The sequence below is a fragment of the Salvelinus fontinalis genome, chromosome 1 (assembly GCF_029448725.1).
Source record: "Salvelinus fontinalis isolate EN_2023a chromosome 1, ASM2944872v1, whole genome shotgun sequence".
NCBI lineage: Eukaryota > Metazoa > Chordata > Actinopteri > Salmoniformes > Salmonidae > Salvelinus > Salvelinus fontinalis.
The window spans coordinates 44,750,938-44,773,668 of record NC_074665.1 but is presented as its reverse complement, the minus strand read 5'-3'; the positions used below and the strand labels follow the sequence as shown (position 1 = coordinate 44,773,668).

At 44.7% G+C, this 22,731-nt stretch overlaps 1 protein-coding gene across 4 annotated transcripts in view; it reads left to right on the top strand.

Annotated features, from left to right (window-relative positions):
* stat5b (signal transducer and activator of transcription 5b) overlaps positions 1-22,731 on the top strand; it is a 40,458-nt gene that overhangs the window by 2,818 nt on the left and 14,909 nt on the right. For all 4 annotated transcript variants that reach the window (XR_008759485.1, XM_055922781.1, XM_055922776.1 and 1 more), the window contains exons 3-15: positions 686-842; positions 1,910-1,999; positions 2,207-2,387; positions 2,869-2,999; positions 4,107-4,258; positions 4,532-4,687; positions 9,812-9,991; positions 17,106-17,193; positions 18,725-18,847; positions 19,282-19,374; positions 19,615-19,821; positions 20,411-20,505; positions 21,103-21,245. Coding sequence is in view for 3 of the 4 variants with exons in the window: in XM_055922781.1 (XP_055778756.1) it covers positions 686-842; positions 1,910-1,999; positions 2,207-2,387; positions 2,869-2,999; positions 4,107-4,258; positions 4,532-4,687; positions 9,812-9,991; positions 17,106-17,193; positions 18,725-18,847; positions 19,282-19,374; positions 19,615-19,821; positions 20,411-20,505; positions 21,103-21,245 (1,796 nt within the window). In the remaining variant the exon portion in view is untranslated. The remainder of the gene's footprint in view (positions 1-685; positions 843-1,909; positions 2,000-2,206; positions 2,388-2,868; positions 3,000-4,106; positions 4,259-4,531; positions 4,688-9,811; positions 9,992-17,105; positions 17,194-18,724; positions 18,848-19,281; positions 19,375-19,614; positions 19,822-20,410; positions 20,506-21,102; positions 21,246-22,731) is intronic.

Here is a 22,731-nt window from a genome sequence, read left to right as displayed (position 1 = left end):
AATATGTACTGCATGCGGGTGTGTGCACAAGAGAGGTAGCAATGGCATTTGTTTGTTATTTTTTTGCTTATTCGTCCACTTGTTCTCTGTAGTCTTGAGTGGGTCTTGACAGTTTTAGTTCACTTCCAAACAGTGGAGAATTTAAGGTTAAAAATTAGTGTGTGTGTGCGACTGTACAAGAAAAGGAGTCTGTCTTGTATGCACATTTGATTGTTGATGTTACATTATTTAAAAAAAAAATATGGTCTCTTTGGGACCTGGAAACCCAGAGAGAGAATATTAGGCTAAATGTGTGTGCGTGTTTCTAAGGAATTTAGTCTATTTGACAGGGACATTAGCACATTTATCATTTTAAGTTTTTACATCCATGTGTATGTGCTGGAATTAGCTATGGAGCTAATTTACATCTGTAGTACTCGTGTGCATGTGAGAAAACAATGTTGTGTCGAACTGCACAGCAGGTTACACAGGAAAAAGAGAACCTGTGTGTGTTACATAGCAGGTTACACAGGAAAAAGAGAACCTGTGTGTGTTACATAGCAGGTTACACAGGAAAAAGAGAACCTGTGTGTGTTACATTGAGAGAGCTGGAGATAAAGGCATGGATAATGAGCATATAAACCCATGTCCCACAACTTATTACTTCTGATGTTGTCTGTTTGACCCCCTGACCCGGGCAACCCAGGGATTCTGTGGAGCTGGAGAACCCCCAGGATGAGCTGAAGGCCAAGCGTCTGCTGGACAGTCTGGTGCAGGAGCTGCAGAGGAAGGCCGAGCACCAAGTGGGGGAGGACGGCTTCCTGCTCAAGATCAAACTGGGACACTACGCCAGCCAGCTCAAGGTAAGTGCCCAACGGGGCCAGAGTGTGCATCCCAAGTAGTAGCGGAACTCAGTGTAACGCAGCTTGAATTACATGTCTTCTTGTTCTCCAGCACAGGAGAGAAGACTGGATGCCTAAGCCCCCCCCCCCCCAAAAACGGATCTAGAAATATCTTGTAGCATCTCGACGCGAACCTAACATCTCTGTTTTAGGTTGATGCGCCATTGAGCAGGTTCCATAGAAATGCCTGTCTGTAGTTATAACACTCTACCTCTATGGGAGAGACACCTACACTAGTTCGTGTTCATTAAGGGACACAACATTTTGGCAATGAAAGATGAAAACAAGCTTCTCTAAATGGGCAGGTCTGGGTTGTCTTCCGTTTGGTGCCTAATTAAGTCCCAGCACTGTTACAGCGGGAGGTGGCTAATCCGGCATTGGCTCACACTGAATTTTTGGCACCTTGAAATGAAGCAGAAGATTAGGAAAATTCCAAAGGCGTTTCTCTGTAGCACTCTTTTAACTTCACAACGTGGTACAAAATGGTCACTGCTTCGAGGGTCAAGTGGCAGTGTTACAAACGCCTAGCGCCCAACACTGGTGTTAGCCCACAAAACCCATTTCAGTTGATTGATCTGATTGAGTTAGCCTTGTTAGAGGATGTATGCAGTATGCTCTCGCTCCCCTGGTGGTGCAGAGCTCCGTATTGGAACAGCAGCTCATGCTACTGGGGTGGCGTCGTGACGACAGTGGCCGTGTCCACTTCATCATAGTGCAGCTGTTTCTTCGTGTGTGTGTGGGAGATTCACAATTAGACAAAGGTCTGTCCTCTTTGATTCCTCTGTCCTCCTCTCCTCTGGAAACCGATAAGTGGTCGAAGAAGGGTGTCAATTTGGTAGTAGGCGAACGGAGGAGTTTGCTCCCCTTCTCAATTAGCTCCTTTAGCGAAGAATACTGAAGCTTATCCTCTGCGGAAGAGTATTGAAATCTTGCACGTGTGCGCCTTTTTTGTTTTTGTGTCTGCAGCTGTTTCTGTGTGTACACTTGCGTGTGTGTGTGTATGACAAATGCATCCTTTCCTTCCTCAGAGCACGTATGACCGCTGTCCTCTTGAGCTGGTGCGCTGCATCAAGCACATCCTTCACTCGGAGCAGAGGCTGGTGCAGGAGGCCACCAACGTGAGACTTACGCACACACCGAGTTTATAGAGCTGAAAAGACTCCTATTTTGCAAGACAGCAAATCATATCAGTTGTACAAAATGCTTTGTTCTATGATGTCGCTCTCTTTTGAATGGGCCTCTGGCAGCCTTGGCTATACTTCGTCCTGCCGGAGCTCTGTCATCCAATTGGACGGCTCTCTCACGGCCTCTCTCCCCATTGGCAGGCCGTCGGGAGCGGCGGTGGGGGCGGGACCATGGACAGCCTGTCCCAGAGGCACCAGCAGATCAACCAGACGTTCGAGGAGCTGCGCGTGTCCACGCAGGAGACTGAGAACGAGCTGCGCAAGCTGCAGCACAACCAGGAGTATTTCATCATCCAGTACCAGGAGAACCTACGCATCCAGGGTGAGACGCTGACTGCCTATATTACAGCAGCGCTTCTCAATGCATTCCTGGAGGGATTAACCCACTTGGGCACACTGTAGCAAAACGTTTCGCAACCAAAACAAGCATTTCTTGTTGGACAAGTTCAGGTAGTTCCTCCCCATTTCACTCCATTTTCTTCCATGTTGTGCCTAATGAATATGACCCAGATTCAACTAATCGACCGCGCCTCAGGGCCTTGATGAGCTGAATCATGTTAGAGTGGATCAGCCCTGTTAGTGGTTAGACTAAAAGCCTGCATAAACCGTATAGTAGCTCTCCAGGTGGGTGTCTGTAACGTGGGAAATTAGATGTATTTACCCATGCCACCACCTCCACTTCTCCCTCTCCTTTACTCCCTCTTCCTTCAACGTCTCTCCACTCCTCTACTCTTCTTCCACCATTCATCCATCACCCCCCCCCCCCCCCACTTCAATCCTCCCCCTTTCCCTCCTCTCTGTAGCCCAGTTGAGCAGTCTGTCGGCCGTGCCGGCAGAAGAGCGAACCCAGAGGGAGACCACCCTGCAGGCCAAGAGAGCCACCGTGGAGGCTTGGCTCACCAGGGAGGCCAACACACTGCAGAAATACAGACTGGTACGCTACTGAACATACATACACACACACACTGCAGAAACAGACTGGCAGATATACAGTGCATACACAAGCAACACATTCAGTACTACTAGGTTGGGGCCAGAAGCATAAACATTTCTTCCAATTAAGGGAGTTGGGGAATTAACGGATTTGTAAATTTGATGTTGTATTGATTTCATTACTACAAATAAGCTGACCTGGTTTAGATGTTAGTAAACCATGCCATTTATTTGGCTACAGATGAAATAAGTTCTGATGGGGCCTCCCGAGTTGCACAGTGCTAAAGGCGTCACTACAGACCTGGGTTCGATCCCGGGCTGTATCACAACCGGCCGTGATCGGGAGTACCATAGGGCGGCGCACAATTTGGCCCAGTGTCGTCCGGGTTAAGGGAGGGTTTGGCCGGGGGGGGGCTTTACTTGGCTCAACGCGCTCTAGCGACTCCTTGTGGTGGGCCGGACGCCTGCAGGCTGACCTCGGTGTTTCCTCCGACAGATTGGTGCGGCTGGCTTCCAGGTTAAGCAGGCGATTGTTACGAAGCGCGGTTTGGCGGGTCATGTTTCGGAGGACGCATTGATCAAAATTGGGGAGATGAGGGTGGTAAAATACGAAACATAAATAAAAATAAGTTCTAATGAACTACACAGGGTGGTGGAAGTGCATGGTTATGAGCTTGATGCTCCTTTCCAATAAATATTGAGGGTCTTATTCTGGTGACATGATCGATGCTTGGCTGCCGTTAGACGAATAAACTCTTCTTGCTCTTATCCATAATAATCTCATGTAGACTAGCCTACCCACACTGTATCTGCCAGCTGTTGGCTAGAGTGAACGTACCAAGACCAGAGTACGCACATTTATCTATTTAACGCAACAGTTTTGTGACAAAACTATCGGTAGAGTTGGAAATGAGACGGAACATCACGTTTTTATTCGGTACATGAAAACTTAAGCGATAAAGTACATTTTGTGTGCACTTGGTCATCTCGAGCTGACTGTTTTTTTTAATCCACAAAAAAAAACATTCCTCTGGTGGGAACATGCACATATTTTCTTTATGCAGATTCTAGAATATTCGCATTGAAAATCTTTTTTGTGTGTGTGTAGGACCTGGCGGAGAAGCACCAGAAGACTCTGGGCCAGCTGAGGAAGCAGCAGACGCTGATCCTGGATGAGGAGCTGATCCAGTGGAAGAGACGTCAGCAGCTGGCTGGCAACGGGGGACCCACCGAGGGGGGACTGGATGTCTTGCAGTCCTGGTGAGTTCCACCACACACACACACACTCCTAGCTGTCCATTGTAGTCGATGCTGGCGACGCTCCTCTTGGTTTGCGGGGTAGGGGTGCTTTAGCGCTCCTGGCACTGGTGTGCCACTTAGTCTCTCTCTCGCCACTCTCCTTTACAAATTGAACACATAAACAGCTTTCCCGTCCCTCACTCTGATTCTGTTTTTGTGTGTGTGTGTGTGTGCGCATCGCTGGTTATGTGTGTGTGTGTGTTCTTGGGGGCTTGTTCTTGTTTCCCTTTCCAGGTGTGAAAAGCTAGCGGACTTGATCTGGCAGAACCGGCAGCAGATCCGGCGGGCCGAACACCTGACCCAGCAGCTACCGCTGCCTGGCCCAATGGAGGAGCTGCTCACCAAGCTCAACTCTGACATCACCGACATCATCTCCGCTCTCGTCACCAGGTAGGGGTGGGTGTGTGTCTGTGGGGGGGGTGGGGGGGGGGGGGGGGGGGGGGCTGCGTGTGTTTGTTTTCAGGTTATCCACAATAATGCAAAGAGTACAGGTTTGTTAATGTGCTGATCATGATGTGAGTGTGTATGTGCTTCTTTACTAGTTTGCAGAACTGCATGCTCAGGGCAGTATAGGCCAATAGTTCTGTGTGTTTTGTATTTGTAATAACTTGCCTCCAATTCCAGGCTAATGGAACAACATTTTTTTTATTTAAGAAAATACAAAGTGTTGGTCCAGATTCTATATATATATATATATATATATATATATATATATATATATATACACTGAACAAAAATATAAACTCAACAATTTTCAAAGATTTTACTGAGTTACATTCCATAGAAGGAAATCAGTCGATTTTAAATAAATGTATTTGTCCCTAATCTATGGATTTCACATGACAGGGAATATAGATATGAATTTGTTGGTCACATATACCTTAGAAAAAGGTATGGACGTGGATAGGGTTGCAACGGGTCGGAAACTTTCCATGGGAAGTTGAGCCCTGGAATTTGGGGAATTTTGCTTAAAAATGTTAACAGTGAACCTTTTTTTTGTGGGATACAAATTAGGCAATTCTAGGTCTTGTGGCATATTTTTGTTAAACTATCCCCAATTCAATGGAATTGCAACCCTCTGCATGCACAGTGCATTCTTCCATCACATGTACAGCTGATTCTCAAGTTCTTGCACAATAATGGGATGCTATTGAGCCCACACTGCTACACTGTCTGAGCCAAGGACGACATGCTTTGATTACAATACTGGGTGGGGTGAATATATTTTATGACATAATTATTATTTTGTTAACTAGTAAATAGTAGCCTACAGCGAAGTGTTTAAAGTCATTTCTAACTTGTTAACAGTTTCTGCTAGTTAGTTTTTGCTACCATGTGGGTTTTATCTTGCTTGAGCCTGCTTACTGAGGAGTGTTAATTCACCTGTTTCCATACATGTTTCATTTTAAAACATTTATCTTACAAAGGAGTTGTTTAATCTAACTTTATCTGTACATGTATTTTTTTTATATAAAAAAAAAATCTAATCTTTACAGGATAATGCCACAGGCTCTATCTGATGGGTGAAATCATTTCACTGTAACTAATGTTAATGTAGAAGGAAAAGTTGTATACATTTGCAAATACTGTGCCAAATCATATGTGAAGAATGCAACAAAGATGCAGAATCATCTGGCCAAGTGCATAGTTCCCTCAGCGCTCACAACAAGCAAACTCTGACAAAAGTCCCTCTACTTCTATTTGAGGTGAAAATGATGAACCAGACACCTTATCGATAGCAACTGCTCATGGTCCTCCTGGAATCAGAAGTTTATTTGACTCAATGGAGGAACGTAGTCAGATGCATACACAGCTCGAGCAAGACATTCAACCGGTTCACCGCTGCTCACAGGCAATGTGTATTGGAAGAGATTTCTGAATGTTCTTCGCCCAGCATACACCCCTCCAACCAGAAATGCTTTATCTACTCATTTGCTGGATGCTGGAGTTCAAGTGAAGGTCAAGCAAATCATAGAGAAAGCAATCATCTCTGATGGGTGGTCAAATGTTCGTGGGCAAGGAATAATTAACTACACCTCCACCCCTCAACCAGTATTCTACAAGAGCACAGACACAAGGGACAACCGACACACCGGTCTCTATTTTGCAGATGAGCTGAAGGCAGTCATCAATGACCTTGGACCACAGAAGGTATTTGCACTGGTGACAGACAATGCTGCTAACATGAAGGCTGCTTGGTCTAACATGGAGGAGTCCTACCCTCACATCACACCCATTGGCTGTGCTGCTCATGCATTGAATCTGCTCCTCAAGGACATCATGGCACTGAAAACAATGGAGAGCCAAGGAAATGGTTAGATATGTGAAGGGTCTTTAAGTTATAGCAGTAATCTACCTCACCAAGCAAAGTGAGAAGAATAAGAGCACCGCATTGAAGCTGCCCAGCAACACTCATTGGGGTGGTGTTGTCATCATGTTTGACAGTCTCCTGGAGGGGAAGGAGTCTCCAAGAAATGGCCAAATCACAGTCTGCCGATATGGACAGCCACATCAAGAGGATCCTCCTGGATGATGTATTTTGGGAGAGAGTGGTAAGCAGCCTGAAACTCCTGAAACCTATAGCAGTAGCAATTGAATAGATTGAGGGAGACAATGCCATTCTGTCTGATGTTCAGACTATGCTTGCAGATGTAAGAGAAGAAATCCGTACTGCCCTGCCCACTTCACTGTTGCTCAAAGCAGAAGAAACTGCAGTTCTGAAATACATCAAAAAGCGTGAAGACTTCTGCCTGCAGCCCATACATGCCGCAGCGTACATGTTGGACCCCAAGTATGCTGGCAAGAGCATCCTGTCTGGTGCAGAGATCAACAAGGCCTATGGTGTCATCACTACCGTGTTTCACCACCTTGGCCTGGATGAGGGCAAGGTTCTTGGCAGTCTGGCGAAGTACGCTTCCAAGCAAAGGCTTTGGGATGGAGATGCAATATAGCAGTTGTGCCAACATATCTCATCAGCCACCTGGTGGAAGGGACTTTGTGGATCTGAGGCTCTTTCCCCTTTTGCCTCCATCTTCCAAATCCCACCAACATCAGCCGCCTCAGAGGGCAACTGGTCCTTGTTTGGGAACACACACCAAAGCACGCAACTGGCTGACCAATACAAGAGTTGAAAAATTGGTGGCCATCTGGGCAAATTTGATTTTTTTTTGAGCCTGACAACGAGCCATCCACAACAAGGTAGGAAAGTGACCGTGAAGATGAGGCCTCAGAGTCTGATGTTCAAGAATTGGACATTGAGGAGGTCCAGGGAGAAGACATGAAGCCTGAGAGGAAGACAACCAAAGCATTAGTTTCTAGACTATCATTTTACAGATGTATGTTAAACATTTTTGGTAGATGCGATGGGTCATTCAATATTCCCTTTTGTTCAAAGAAATCATCCCATGTGAAGAGTCAACAAATTTAAAGTAAAATTCGTGACTAAATGTTTTTATTTCTATTGCAAGAATTTAATCATTTCCAATTATGTCTACTTATGATAAGGTAAAATATTTATGTTTCTGTATGGTAAATATATCCAGTGCAAAAAACATCTACATTTAAATGGTATTAATATTAATTTGCTTATATTCCCACGGAAAATTTCCACCTCACAATTATCCCCAAAATGTGCAACCCTAGACGTGGATCAGAAAACCAGTCAGTATCTGGTGTAACCACCATTTGCCTCGCACTTCTCCTTCGTAATGAGTTGATTGTGGAATGTTGTCCCACTCCTCTTCAATGGCTGTGCGAAGTTGCTGGATATTGGCGGAAACTGGAACATGCTGTCTTACTGAGCATCCCAAACATGCTCAATGGGTGACATGTCTGAGTATGCAGGCCACTGGGACATTTTCTTCTATCAGGAATTGTGTACAGGTCCTTTCAACAGGTTTCATCTGCCCGGTACAGTTGAAACCGGGATGGATTCTCCAGTGTGTTAGTTGCCATCGAAGTTGAGCATTTGCCCATTGAAGTTGGCTATGATGCCGAACTGCAGTCAGGTCAAGACCATGGTGAGGACGACGAGCACAGAGATGAGCTACCCCGAGACAATTTCTGCACAAACATTCAGAAACTATTTGGTTGTGCAAACCCAGTTTCCGTAGCTGTGTCTGGCTGGTGTCAGACGATCCCGCAGGGAAAGAAGCCGGAGGTGGAGTTCCTGGGCTGGTATGGTTACACGTGTTGTGACGCTGGTTGGATGTACAGCCAAATTCTCTGGGTACAGAAAGGAACATCCAGTTCTCTGGCAACCACTCTGGTGGACATTCCTGCAGTCAGCATGCCAATTGCATAGTACCTCAAACTTGAGACGTCTGTGGCATTGTTGTGTGACAAACTGCTAATTTTTAAAGTGCCCTGTGTAATGATCATGTGTGTGATGATCATGCTGTTTTAATTAGCTTTTTGATAAGCCACATCTGTCAGGTGGATGGATTATCTTGGCAAAGGAGAAATGCTCACTAACAGGGATGTAAACACATTTCTGGGGCCTTTTTATTTCAGCTCATGAAACATGGGACCAACACTTCACGTGTTTTATATCTTTGTTCAGTATATGATCATGAGTCATATAATGCCTGATAAGAGCACAATCAGGAAAACCAACACTTTGTATTTTCTTAAATTAACACAAAAATAAAGTGCAATATGGGTTTGAAATCAATATGTAAACATGGCTGACATTGCACAGGCCTATGCTATAAGGTTCTCTTACAAAGAGAGAAATATGTACTTGTGTGACTCATAAAGGGGCGTGTCTGTAGCACGTACTTCTCATTTCACCCTCCGGGGTGATGTGATGGGCTGTCACTGTTAAGAAGCCCTGGAGGTCCATCCACCTGTAATTAGCACAACACCTGGTGTGTTGGCCAATTCATTGACAACTTCTGCTTTAGCTTGCTTATAGAGCGGGTACTGCTTGTTTGCTGAAGTCAGTGTGAGAGAGCGACGTTCGTAACGTGGCACGAGCACTTTCACAAGGTGCTGAAACCCCCTATTCTTCTCAAGCACCGAGAATGGGCGCATATCCGCGGCTATAAACTTACCTATCGCTCTCGTAATTTTCTTAGGCTCGATCAGAATCGGCTGCGAAGGGCTGCTTGATTGCAGAGGGGAGGCGGAGTTATTTTTTGCTCTGGTGCAAGGAATACTGGGGTGGTATAGGCTCTAGTTGTTTTAGTGCCAGAAGAGAGATTCTGCTCCGATTTTCCTCGAGGCATACAACAGTGTAGGCAGCCTATAGGCCTAGTGTGTTACATCTATTATGTATTCATTCAGGTTCACAGTGCGGCCCAAGCTGAGATCCCAAAACGGTTTGGTATGAATACGTGTACCGTTACACCCCTACAATCTGTAGATTATGTCATTTTATCTTCTTTGTACGCAGCCTCTAATCTTTTAAATACGGTATTTACCCACTTTCTCTTTCTACCCAACCATCTTTCCTCCCTTGCTACATCCATCCCTCACCCCCCCCTCTCCCTCAATCCCTCCCTCACCTATCAGTACGTTTATCATCGAGAAGCAGCCGCCCCAGGTGCTGAAGACCCAGACTAAGTTTGCAGCTACTGTGCGCCTACTGGTGGGCGGGAAGCTCAATGTGCACATGAACCCCCCGCAGGTCAAGGCAGTCATCGTCAGCGAGCAGCAGGCCAAGGCCCTTCTCAAGAATGAGAGCACCCGCAAGTGAGACGACCCCACACACACCCTCTGCCAGGCATACACACTTACAGACACACACAGGGCCATAGCCAGGATCTGAGTTTTGGTGAGGTCCGGATGGGGGCGGGGAGAAATATTTACAGTTTTAAAGCTTATTTCCTGCATTTTACACTTTGCCATGACTTATGCCATGTTAATATATCTGAGCGTGACAAGAAGTTGTGCTCTGCATGCCCGGTCTAATTCAGCCATGATTACCACAAGTGTAGATAGCTGGCTAGCTAGACAACCTAGACTAATTTACCAATTACATTTTTTTAAAGTGATTTGTTTAGAATCGCGCCGCAATGGATAGCTGCCGTTTTACGGTCTCCTGACCAATTCTGCTTTTTTTTCTCACTGATCTTAACTTTTTTTTGTACATAATGTTTCCGCCATTGTTTCCTATGACCGAAAAGACCTGGACATCAGAACATCGATCACTAACCTCGATTTGCGTCACAGGAGGTTGGATTATTAGGAACACCTGCTTTTTCCTGTACACACTGACTAGGTGAATCCAGGTGAAAGCTGTCATACCTTTTATGGATATCGCCTGTTAAAAACCACTTCAGTCAGAGTAGACCGGTTAAAGAAGGATTTCTAAGCCTTGGGACATAGTTTATTTATGTGCCAATCAGAGGGTGAATGGGCAAGACAAAATATTTAAGTGCCTTTGAACGGGGAATGGTAGTAGGTGCCAGGTGCACCGGTTTGAGTGTGTTAAGAACTCCAACGCTGCTGGGTTTTTCACACTCAATGAACCTGATTGTGGAAAATGTATGCTCAGTTTGTTGTGCACGGTATTGCGGTACCGCGAGCAACATTTTAGCAACAGACTTATGTGCTAGCTGTCTAGTCTGTTTTTTATAAATGTGCAATGAGCATAAAATAGATGCATAAGGAATTTGCAAATCGTTCTCATTCTGAGAAATTGCATCTTATCCAGGTAGGCCATTTGATTTCAACATCTAAACGAAGTGAACTATCTATCGTTCAAACAATTGGAGACAGACAGGAGGGTGTATTCATAACAGTTCAACTGTTCTACCTTGTTAGCAAAGCAAATAGATCCAAGTTGAACAATGTGGACTGCGGTGTGAGGGGTTGAGAGATGCCCGCCTCATAGGGGACTATTTCTGACTACTGCCGAGGTATGGTGGTCTTTCTGGCGCTTATAGCTACCAAAGCATCACCTAGATGGGTGATACACTTAGGTAGTGGACTATCCAGCCTACCTACAGAGGAGGAGGAGGAGTCAACAAACAAGGTGCTTGATGAAGAGCTACAACCCTGTCTAAGTAACTGAATGATGCTGCTCCCTTGCTGTCCCATCGAAGCTCCTTCCGCTTAAGCTACTGCCAAGCCTTTCTGAATTGCCTTGCTGAACAACTTATCAGAAGTTGTGGAAAACCATCGCTCAAGACCTGCCAGATTTCTACATTTTGTTTTGTTTGTTTTTACAGCGTCTTTGAGATTCTCTTTTGTAATGAAAAGCACTATATAAAATAACTGTATTATTACTCCACACACAGAATCGGATACAAAGTTCTCCCTCACCCTCCATTTGGCAAATCTGACCATAACTCTATCCTCCCGATTTCATGCTTACAAGCAAAAACTCACAGGAAGTACCAGTGACAAGCTCAAAACGGAGGTTGTCCGATTTAAGCAGATGCTAAGCTACAGTACTGTTTTGCTAGCACAGACTTTAACATGTTCTGGGATTCAGCCAATGGAATTGGCATCATTAAGTAAGTGCATCAACGCCGTCGTCCCCACAGTGACCTTACGCACATATCTCAACCAGAAGCCAGGGATTACAGGCAACAGCCGCACTGAGATAAAGGCTAGAGCTGCTGCTTTCAAGGAGCGGGATACTAATCCGGACACTTATAAGAAATCCCGCTACAACCTCCAAGCCATCAAACAGGCAAAGCATCACAACAGGACTAAGATCCAACCCTACTACGCCGGCTCTGATGCTCGTTGGATGTAGCAGTGCTTGCAAACTATCATGGATTACAAAGGGAAACACAGCCACGAGCTGTCCTGTGATGCGAGCCTACCAGACGAGCTAAATGCTTTCAAAGCTCGCTTCGAGGCAAGTGACACTGAATCATGCATGAGAGAGCCAGCTGTTCCAAATGACTGTGATCACGCTCTCCGTAGCATATGTAAGACTTTTAAACAGGTTAACATTTACAAGGTCGCAGGGCCAGGCGGAATATCAGGATGCGTACTCAGAGCATGCTCTGGAAAGTGTCTTCACTGACATTTTACAACCTTTCTCTGACTCAGTCTGTAATACCTACATGTTTCAAGCAGACCACCCTATGCCTAACAACGCCAAGGTAACCTGCCTACATGACTATCGCCCCGTAGCACTCACATCTGTAGCCATGAAATGCTTTGAAGGCTGGTCATGGCTCACATCAAGGCCATCATCCCAGACACCCTGGACCCACTCCAATTCGCATACTTCCTCCACAGATGACACAATCTCTATTGCACTCCACACTGCCCACTCCCATCCGGACAAGAGCTCAGTGTTCAACATCTTAGTGCTCTCAACTCATCACTAAGCAAAGGACCCTGGGACTGAACACCTGACGGTCTGCCCCCAGGTGGTGAGGGTAGGCAACAACACATCCGACATGCTGACCCTCTAAAACGGGGGTGCATCAGGGGTGCCAGGACAACTACCTCTCCCTCAATGTGAGCAAGACAAAGGAGCTGATCGTGGACTACAGGAAACGGAGGGCCGAGCACACCCCCGTTCACAGACGGGGCTGTAGTGGAGTGGGTTGAGAGCTTCATGTTCCTCGGTGTCCACATCACTAAGGATCTATCATGGTCCACACACACCAAGACAGCCGTGAAGAAGGCACGACAACGCCTCTTACCCCTCGGGAGGCTGAAAAGATTTGGCATGGGCCCTCCAAAAGTTCTACTTTTGCACCATTGAGAGCATCTTGACTGGCTTCATCACCGCTTGGTATGGCAAATGCTTGGCATCCGACCGTAAGATGCTACAGACGGTACTCCAGGTGGTGTCAGAGGAAGGCCCTAGAAATTGTCAGACTCCAGCCACCCAAATCCGACTGTTCTCACAGCAAGCGGTACCAATGCACCAAGTCTGGAACCAACAGAACCCTGAACGGTTTCTATGAACGGTTTCTATCCAAAAGCCATAAGAGTCCAGGTAGTTATTTGCTTAGTTAAATGGTTATCTGCATTGACCATTTTGGAGGGAAATGTTTTGACTCAAAACCGTAGCAGCAGATGTGATATCTATCAAATCCAATTTTTTTGTCACGTGCTGAATACTACAGGTTTAGAACTTACCGTAAAATACTTACTTTCAAGCCCTTAACCACTGTATTTATTTATTTTATTTTATTTATTTTATTTAACCTTTATTTAACCAGGTAGGCAAATTGAGAACACGTTCTCATTTACAATTGCGACCTGGCCAAGATAAAGCAAAGCAGTTCGACACATACAACAACACATAGTTACACATGGAGTAAAAACAAACATATAGTCAATAATACAGTGGGGAAAAAAATAAGTCTATATACAATGTGAGCAAGTGAGGTGAGATAAGGGAGGTGAAGGCAAACAGATATATGTATAAATAAATAAAAATATAAAAAGGCCATGGAGGCGAAGTGAGTACAACACAGCAAGTAAAATAAAAACTAAAAAAAAAAAAAAACACTGCAATGGTTGGTTTGCATTGGAAGAAAGTGCAAAGTAGAGACAGAAATAATGGGGTGCAAAGGAGCAAAATAAATTAATAAATAAATACAGTAGGTAAAGAGGTAGTTGTTTGGGCTAAATTGTAGATGGGTTATGTACAGGTGCAGTAATCTATGAGCTGCTCTGACAGCTGGTGCTTAAAGCTAGCGAGGGAGATAGGTATTTCCAGTTTCAGAGATTTTTGTAGTTCGTTCCAGTCATTGGCAGCAGAGAACTGGAAGGAGAGGCGTCCAAAGGAAGAATTGGTTTTGGGGGTGACTAGAGAGATATACCTGCTGGAGCGCGTGCTACAGGTAGGTGCTGCTATGGTGACCAGCGAGCTGAGATAAGGGGGGACTTTACCTAGCAGGGTCTTGTAGATGACCTGGAACCAGTGGGTTTGGCGACGAGTATGAAGCGAGGGCCAGCCAACGAGAGTGTACAGGTCGCAGTGGTGGGTAGTATATGGGGCTTTGGTGACAAAACGGATGGCACTGTGATAGACTGCATCCAATTTATTGAGTAGGGTTTTTACGAGGCTATTTTGTAAATGACATCACCGAAGTCGAGGATTGGTAGGATGGTCAGTTTTACAAGGGTATGTTTGGCAGCATGAGTAAAGGATGCTTTGTTGCGGAATAGGAAGCCAATTCTAGTTTTGACTTTGGATTGGAGATGTTTGATGTGGGTCTGGAAGGAGAGTTTACAGTCTAACCAGACACCTAGGTATTTGTAGTTGTCCACATATTCTAAGTCAGAGCCGTCCAAAGTAGTGATATTGGACAGGCGGGCAGGAGCAGGCAGCGATCGGTTGAAGAGCATGCATTTGGTTTTACTTGTATTTAAGAGCAGTTGGAGGCCACGGAAGGAGAGTTGTATGGCATTGAAGCTCGCCTGGAGGGTTGTTAACACAGTGTCAAAAGAAGGGCCAGAAGTATACAGAATAGTGTCGTCTGCGTAGAGGTGGATCAGAGAATCACCAGCAGCAAGAGCGACATCATTGATGTAAACAGAGAAGAGAGTCGGTCCAAGAATTGAACCCTGTGGCACCCCCATAGAGACTGCCAGAGGCCCGGACAACAGACCCTCCGATTTGACACACTGAACTCTATCAGAGAAGTAGTTGGTGAACCAGGCGAGGCAATCATTAGAGTGTATGTATGTGTAGTAATATGTACATACAGTTGAAGTTGGAGGTTTACATACACCTTAGCCAAATACTACATTTAAACTCAGTTTTTCACAATTCCTGACATTTAATTCTAGTAAAAATTCCCTGTCTTAAGTCAGATAGGTTCACCACTTTATTTTAAGAATGTGAAATGTCAGAATAATAGTGGATAGAATGATTTATTTCGGCTTTTATTTCTTTCATCACATTACCAGTGGGTTTACATACACTCAATTAGTATTTTGTAGCATTGCCTCTTAAATTGTTTAACTTGGGTCAAATGTTTTGGGTAGCCTTCCACAAGCTTCCCACAATAAATTGGGTGAATTTTGGCCCATTCCTCCTGACAGAGCTGGTGTATCTGAGTTAGGTTTGTAGGCGTCCTTGCTCGCACACGCTTTTTCAGTTCTGCCCACAAATGTTCTATAGGATTGAGGTCAGGGTTTTGTGATGGCTACTCCAATACCTTGACTTTGTTGTCCTTAAGCCATTTTGCCACAACTTTGGAAGTATGCTTGGGATCATCGTCCATTTGGAAGACCCATTTGCGACCAAGCTTTAACTTCCCGACTGATGTCTTGTGATGTTGCCTCAATATATCCACATTTCCCTTCCTCATGATGCCATCTATTTTGTGAAGTTTCCAGTCCCTTCTGCAGCAAAGTACCCCCACAACATGATGCTGCCACCCCCGTGCTTCACGGTTGGGAAGGTGTTCTTTGGCTTGCAAGCCTCACCCTTTTTCCTCCAAACATAACGATGGTAAATATGGCCAAACAGTTCTATTTTTGTTTCATCCGACCAGAGGACATTTCTCCAGAAAGTACGATCTTTGTTCCCATGTGCAGTTGCAAATCATAGCCTTGCTTTTTTTATGGCGGTTTTGGAGCAGTGGCTGCTTCCTTGCTGAGCGGCCTTTCAGGTTATGTCGATATAGGACTCGTTTTACTGTGGATATAGATACTTTGGTACCTGTTTCCTCCAGCATCTTTACAAGGTCCTTTGCTATTGATTTGCACTTCTCGCACCAAAGTACGTTCATCTCTAGGAGACAGAACGCGTCTCCTTCCTGAGCGGTATGATGGCTGCGTGGTCCCATGGTGTTTATACTTGCATACTATTGTTTGTACAGATGAACGTGGTACCTTCAGGCGTTTGGAAATTGCTCCCAAGGATGAACCAGACTTGTGGAGGCCTACAATTTATTTTCTGAGGTCTTGGCTGATTTTTTTTTCTTTCTTTCCATGATGTCAAGCAAAGAGATACTGAGTTTGAAGGTAGGCCTTAAAATACATCCACAGGTACACCTCCAATTGACTGAAATTATGTCAATTAGCCTATCAGAAGCTTCTAAACCTGTGACATAATTTTCTGGAATTTTCCAAGCTGTTTAAAAGGCACAGTCAATCTATGTAAACTTCTGACCCATTGGAATTGTGATACAGTGAAATAATCTGTCTGTAAACAATTGTTGAAAAATTACTTGTGTCATGCACAAAGTTGATGTCCTAACCGACTTGCCAAAACTATAGTTTGTTAACAAGACATTTGTAGAGTGGTTGAAAAACGAGTTTTAATGACTCCAACCTAAGTGTATGTAAACTTCTGACTTCAACTGTATCTACCTGAGTTACCTTGTACCCCTGCACATCGACTCGATACTGGTACCCGTGTGTATATAGCCAAGTTATACTTAGTCACTGTGTATTAATTTTTTTTATTTTTATTGTTATTACTTTACTATTATTTCTATATTTTCTTTCTTTCTGCAATGTCAGGAAGGGCTTGGAGGAAACGGGTACAAAAGTATCTATAAGCATTTCACTGTTAGTCTGCACCTGTTTACGAATGTGACGTAGAAGATTTGATATAGGAGGAAAACTGTTAATGCACAACTAAGTTTGCACCTTGTGTATTCAAACTTTCAACAGTAAGTTAAAGCCCTGATTTGAGTTTCTAAATAAATGGAAAAAAAATTTTTTACTTAGGTCCGGACCACGGTGTCTTCATTGTAGGCTACGGCCCTACACACACACACACACACACACAAAATGTGAAACTTCTACTCAGTCCAATTCTAGGGCCACTACTATCACCCGCAACCAAAAGATGACAAATATACACATTTGTACACAAACACACACACAACAGTTTGACAGATGTATTTCTCTGTCTGTGTTGCAGTGACAGCAGTGGAGAAATTCTCAACAACAACTGTGTGATGGAATACCACCGGACCACAGGAACCCTGAGTGCTCACTTCAGGAACATGGTGAGTTAGGATAAATAAGCACCGACGCACAGTTTTTTTTATGTCAAACATGTACACGTGTATTAACCCTTTACACCGTTGGGAATTGGCTAGAATAAATATGAAAAGCCTATGCATAAGCTTGGTAGCAATTGAAAGGGAACAATTTGGAGATTACGGGAGCATTATTAGACCAAAGTTGAGGATACAACAGTTCACCTGACACAAGACTGAATCCAAACATTACAGAGTTGATCTTATGTGCATTTTACATTTACTGTACTTTTTGCTGCATTTGTTGATAACGAAATCTGAAAATACATTCGGTAACATGATGAGAATATACCTGCAAAGTGTGGTGTAGGTGCAACATAAGACACAAAAAATGACAAGGAGAGCTCCCCTATGTGCTGTTGAGGAACTAGAGCGAGCACATTTGTAGTTTTGTTTGGAACACAGCCCTGCATCACACAATTACTGTTTACGGTATATCCAAAAACGGGCCGTTTTATAAATCGCGATCTGAGGTGGGCATCATTTGAAAGCTTGTTTTATTGCCAACATGACCAGCTAAGTTCTAAAAATATGATCTTAGTGTTTGGGCTTTCACAGGGCAATTCGGGTAGACATGAGTCATGCGTGCGTTCAGGTGTGTGTTCCGCAGCTCATTTTCTTGACAACGGACAAACCGGTTCATTCTGTTCAGAACAACACCGGGTTGTGATGCTATGTCATCTTGTAACTGTACATCAGACACGGTGATCATAAACGTTGGAACTGTATGTGTTATGGGAAGGTGAAGTACACATTTGGACTCAGGTGCTTGGCTTGCTTGTATGACATCACAAGCGGTGTTTAATATAATCCTCAATGTCTCATCTTTCACAATACATAGTCCTCTTAATTTAGTGTTTCTGTCTTCCAAGACAACAAATGTGCAAAGGTTGTCCAATTTAGGGGGGTGGGAAGTGGGCAAGTTCTTGTTGCGAGCGGTGCTCAAGTTCAGAACAGCTGTCAGTCAAAACCCATAAAGTGCTTTGAATCGCAGAGCCTAAGTTTTACTGTACAGCCAGCCCGTTCCAATTTAGGGGCTTATCAGTGCCCAACTCGGCCATTTTCAACCTATAAACGGGTACGAGTGTAAAGGGTTGATACGCATGTGTGAATTGGAAATGTTTTTTTTTTTTTGCATATCCCAACTCCCCCTGAGAAACCCTCGGAGAGCGGGGTCGCGGCCTGGGTCTGCCATTATCAACGGCGTCCCTGGAGCTATTAGGTTTAAGTGCTTTGTTCAAGGGCACGTCGACAGATTTTTCACCTTGTCAGCTTGGATTCGTTACTGGCCCAACACTAACCGCTAGGTTAGAATGATTTCTACTTATAAATACAATTACATTACTGATGTATTGTAATTGGCATTTTACTCCAAAACCTTTTGTGGCTTTGCTAAAGTGTGATATGTGCATGTGGTCAAAATGTTAGCGTTTGTAGCATTTTTGTTGCTGTGGTCGATAAGCAGAGGTTGTGTTGTGGTCTCTCCTGTGCTGTGTAGTCCCTGAAGCGGATCAAACGGTCGGACCGTCGCGGGGCAGAGTCGGTCACAGAGGAGAAGTTCACTGTCATGTTTGAGTCTCAGTTCAGCGTGGGGGGCAACGAGCTGGTCTTCCACGTCAAGGTTACAGGAAAATCCACTTCTAGAAACACCAGAGCCCAGTTTGTCAAAACATTTCATCCAGATCAAAATAATCCTGTGTTGTGTTAAATTCTTTGTAGTCTGTGGTCTCTCCCCCCCCAAAAATGATGCCGTTTTTAAGACAAAGAGATGCGTATCTCTAACATACCTCATCATAATGCTATTACAAAGATCATGTTATGTGATACCATGATATTTGGTTGAAATATTGTCCGCGTCCTTCAATGAAAGAGGAACACAATTGAAAGGGGCAACAGGATTGAGACAACACAGGATCATTTTGATCAGATTTGATGTCTTCCATTTCATTGACATCCATTCTGTAGTGAACTTTGAGTAGGATGACTTAAATTAGTCTAATTAATCAATTAATGTAGTCAGTAACTTTTTTTAATTTTATTTTTATTCCCCCCTAGACATTATCTCTCCCCGTGGTGGTGATAGTACACGGTAGTCAAGACAACAATGCCACGGCAACGGTCCTGTGGGACAACGCTTTTGCAGAGCCGGTGAGTTTATTGGCCTTTTACTGGAAGACACTTTGCATCACACCCCTTTTGCACGTCCCTTATCTGCCGCTGTAGTTTATCTAAGAGTTGAAAAAGCTCGGAACAACTCCTGTATATATCATTCTTATCTCTTTTTCTCTTTCCCTGATTTCCCCCCCCCCCCCCCTTTTTTTGTTGTTGTTCCAACTCTCTTTTCCTCTCCCTCATACACACACTCTGCTTCCCTCCTCCATCCCCCAGGGCAGGGTGCCGTTCATCGTTCCTGACAAGGTGCTGTGGCCGCAGCTGTGTGAAGCCCTAGACATGAAATACAAGGCAGAGATGCACAGTGCCCGTGGCCTCTGCGACGACAACCTGGTCTTCCTGGCCCAGAAGGCATTCAGCAGCGCCAGCATAAACCCGGAAGACTACCGCAACATGACCATGTCCTGGGCCCAGTTCAACCGGGTACGACCGTTTTTGATTCGATTTTTAGATTGTTTTCGCACTGCACTGACTACTACTACCGCAACATGACCATGTCTTTGTCCCGGTTCAACCAGGTATGACCGTTTTTTTCCTAACGACTACTTTTTACTGACTACCTCCACAACCTGACCATGTCCTGGTCCCAGTTCAAACAAGTTTGACCGTTTCACCGCTGACTACTACTGCGACATGACCACTGGAATAGGGATGTTTCCACACAGACTTAAAGCTGGAATCCACGATGACGAAACGGCCACGTCCGTTTGCGGTATTACAACAAAAGTCATTTTACTGCAAACAACTTTTCTTTTCTTTTTTCCTCTTGGTCTTCATTGCACACACGATTTTAAAGATCACTATGTATTGTGATTTAGTTGACCATTCTCAACAACGCTCCTCAGCTCGGCAACAATAAGTGGTGGTGGGGCAGCCAGGGACGCCGTTTCACCTTACTGCGGATTCCATCTTTAAGACTTTAACAGCAATACCTGTGTGGAAATAGTATTTGTAATAGAAAGAAAACCAATGGTATTGTGAACCCAGGTTTGATTATCTATGCTATCCACAGGAGAGTTTGCCGGGGAGGAACTTCACTTTCTGGCAGTGGTTTGACGGAGTCATGGAGCTCATGAAGAAACACCTGAAGCCCCACTGGAATGACGGGTGAGAGAGGAGTGCTTCAATTCAGAGCTTTTCCATTAGTGGCTGTGTGGCCAAATTCTCTGGACGCTTCTTCCCTATAGCTTAACAACCGTACATTTTGCGCCCGTGCGGGATTATCTACTTTACACAACAACAAAAAGTACGTACCTGCTGCTCGCTCTGCTACCACTTTCCCCTTCTTCCTGTTCTCACTCACCCCGCACATGATCGGCCGTCTTTGTCTGGTGTACAAACTTTAACTGTAGAGTGCCTTTCTCTGTTGTAAGATGTCTGAATTAAAACGACAATCGAATTTACCTGTGGGATCTGTGGGACGGGGCGGTTCAATTCGCTCGTGCAGCCTCAGCTTTTTCCATTAACCCTGTTATTAGACAATTGTTGATGAAAAGAGGGAGTTCAATAAGCAGCCTTTTTGACCGTGCTCTTATTGTGAAAATACATCTTTAGAATTGTGCAATGAAATAGGGCAACGTGTGTGTGTGCTTTAAAAAAAAAAAAAAATTGTGCTTGCGTGCACGTTAACTTTCATACTGTGAATGTGCGAGTACTGCGTACGCACGTGTGTATGTTTACGTACTGCGTGTTTGTGTTACGCAGGGCGATCTTGGGCTTTGTGAACAAACAGCAGGCCCAGGACATGCTGATGTCCAAGCCCAACGGGACCTTCCTGCTCCGCTTCAGTGACTCTGAGATCGGGGGCATCACCATCGCCTGGGTGGCAGAGAACCCTAACAAAGCAGGTACTGTACTCTACTAACCACCTAGGAGTGGGCAGAGTGTTTTCGGACCAATACATGAGCCCATGCATTGTTGTCCACATTGTGTGATGGAGTGTAGGTAATTGAGGCAGGATGAACGTTGTTGCCGATTTTATTCAGTTGGTTGACAAACGGCTAACATAACGTAGATGCATATGATCTTAATATGTGACTTGATGTAAACATTTTTAGCTGTAAAACGTTCCACCATTTCCTGGTTTCTAAAATGTTCACCAGATTCTTAGTTTGTGACAAAATAAGCGGTTCCTGAACTTTTCCCTTCCAGGGACCACCAAATTACCTTCAGAAGCTCTTGAGGAACCACCATTTGCATAGTCAGATTTTTGTATAATTTTTGTTTTTACATAAAACATCTTGCCGGTCAAATTTGGGCCAGTTTAGCAGTGAATGTAACAAATTAAAGGCTTATTGTTATAAACAATTTGCGTTGTGAAAACCACCTGCAGTAACCAGGTTGAAAACCACTGTAGAGAATCATTCTACCATCAAAACCGTTTTGAAATATGTTTCAATAACGAAAAGTATACAGTACCAGTCAAGTTTGGACACATCTACTCATTCAAGGGTTTTTCTTTATTTGACCATTTTCCAAGTTGTAGAATAATAGTGAAGACATCAAAACTATGAAATAACAGGGCCTCCCGGGTGGCGCAGTGGTCTAGGGCACTGCATTGCAGTGCTAACTGCGCCACCAGAGTCTCTGGGTTCGCCCCCAGGCTCTGTCGCAGCCGGCCGCGACCGGGAGGTCCGTAGGGCGACGCACAATTGGGCTAGCGTCGTCCGGGATAGGGAGGGTTTGGCCGGTAGGGATTTCCTTGTCTCATCTCGCTCCAGCAACTCCTGTGGCGGGCTGGGCGCAGTGCGCGCTAGCCAAGGGGGCCAGGTGCACGGTGTTTCCTCCGACACATTGGTGTGGCTGGCTTCCGGGTTGGAGGCGCGCTGTGTTAAAGAAGCAGTGCGGCTTGGTTGGGTTGTGCCTCGGAGGACGCATGGCTTTCGACCTTCGTCTCTCCCGAGCCCGTACGGGAGTTGTAGCGATGAGACAAGATAGTAATTACTAGCGATTGGATACCACGAAAATTGGGGAGAAAAGGGGATAAAATGTATTTTAATTTTTTTTTTTTTAAAGAACTATGAAATAACACATATGGAATCATGTAGTAACCAAAAAAGTGTTAATCAAATCAAAATATGTTTTAATTTTTTCAAAGTAGCCACCCTTAGCCTTGTGTAGCGCTTTCCACACTCTTGGCATTCTCTCAACCAGCTTCACCTGGAATGCTTTTCCGACAGTCTTGAAGTTCTCACAAATGCTGAGCACTTGTTGGCTGCTTTTTCTTCACTCTGCAGTCCAACTCATTCCAAACCATCTCGATTGGGTTGTGGTTGGGTGATTGTGGAGGCCAGTTCATCTGATGCAGCACTCCTCACTCTCCTTCTTGGTCAA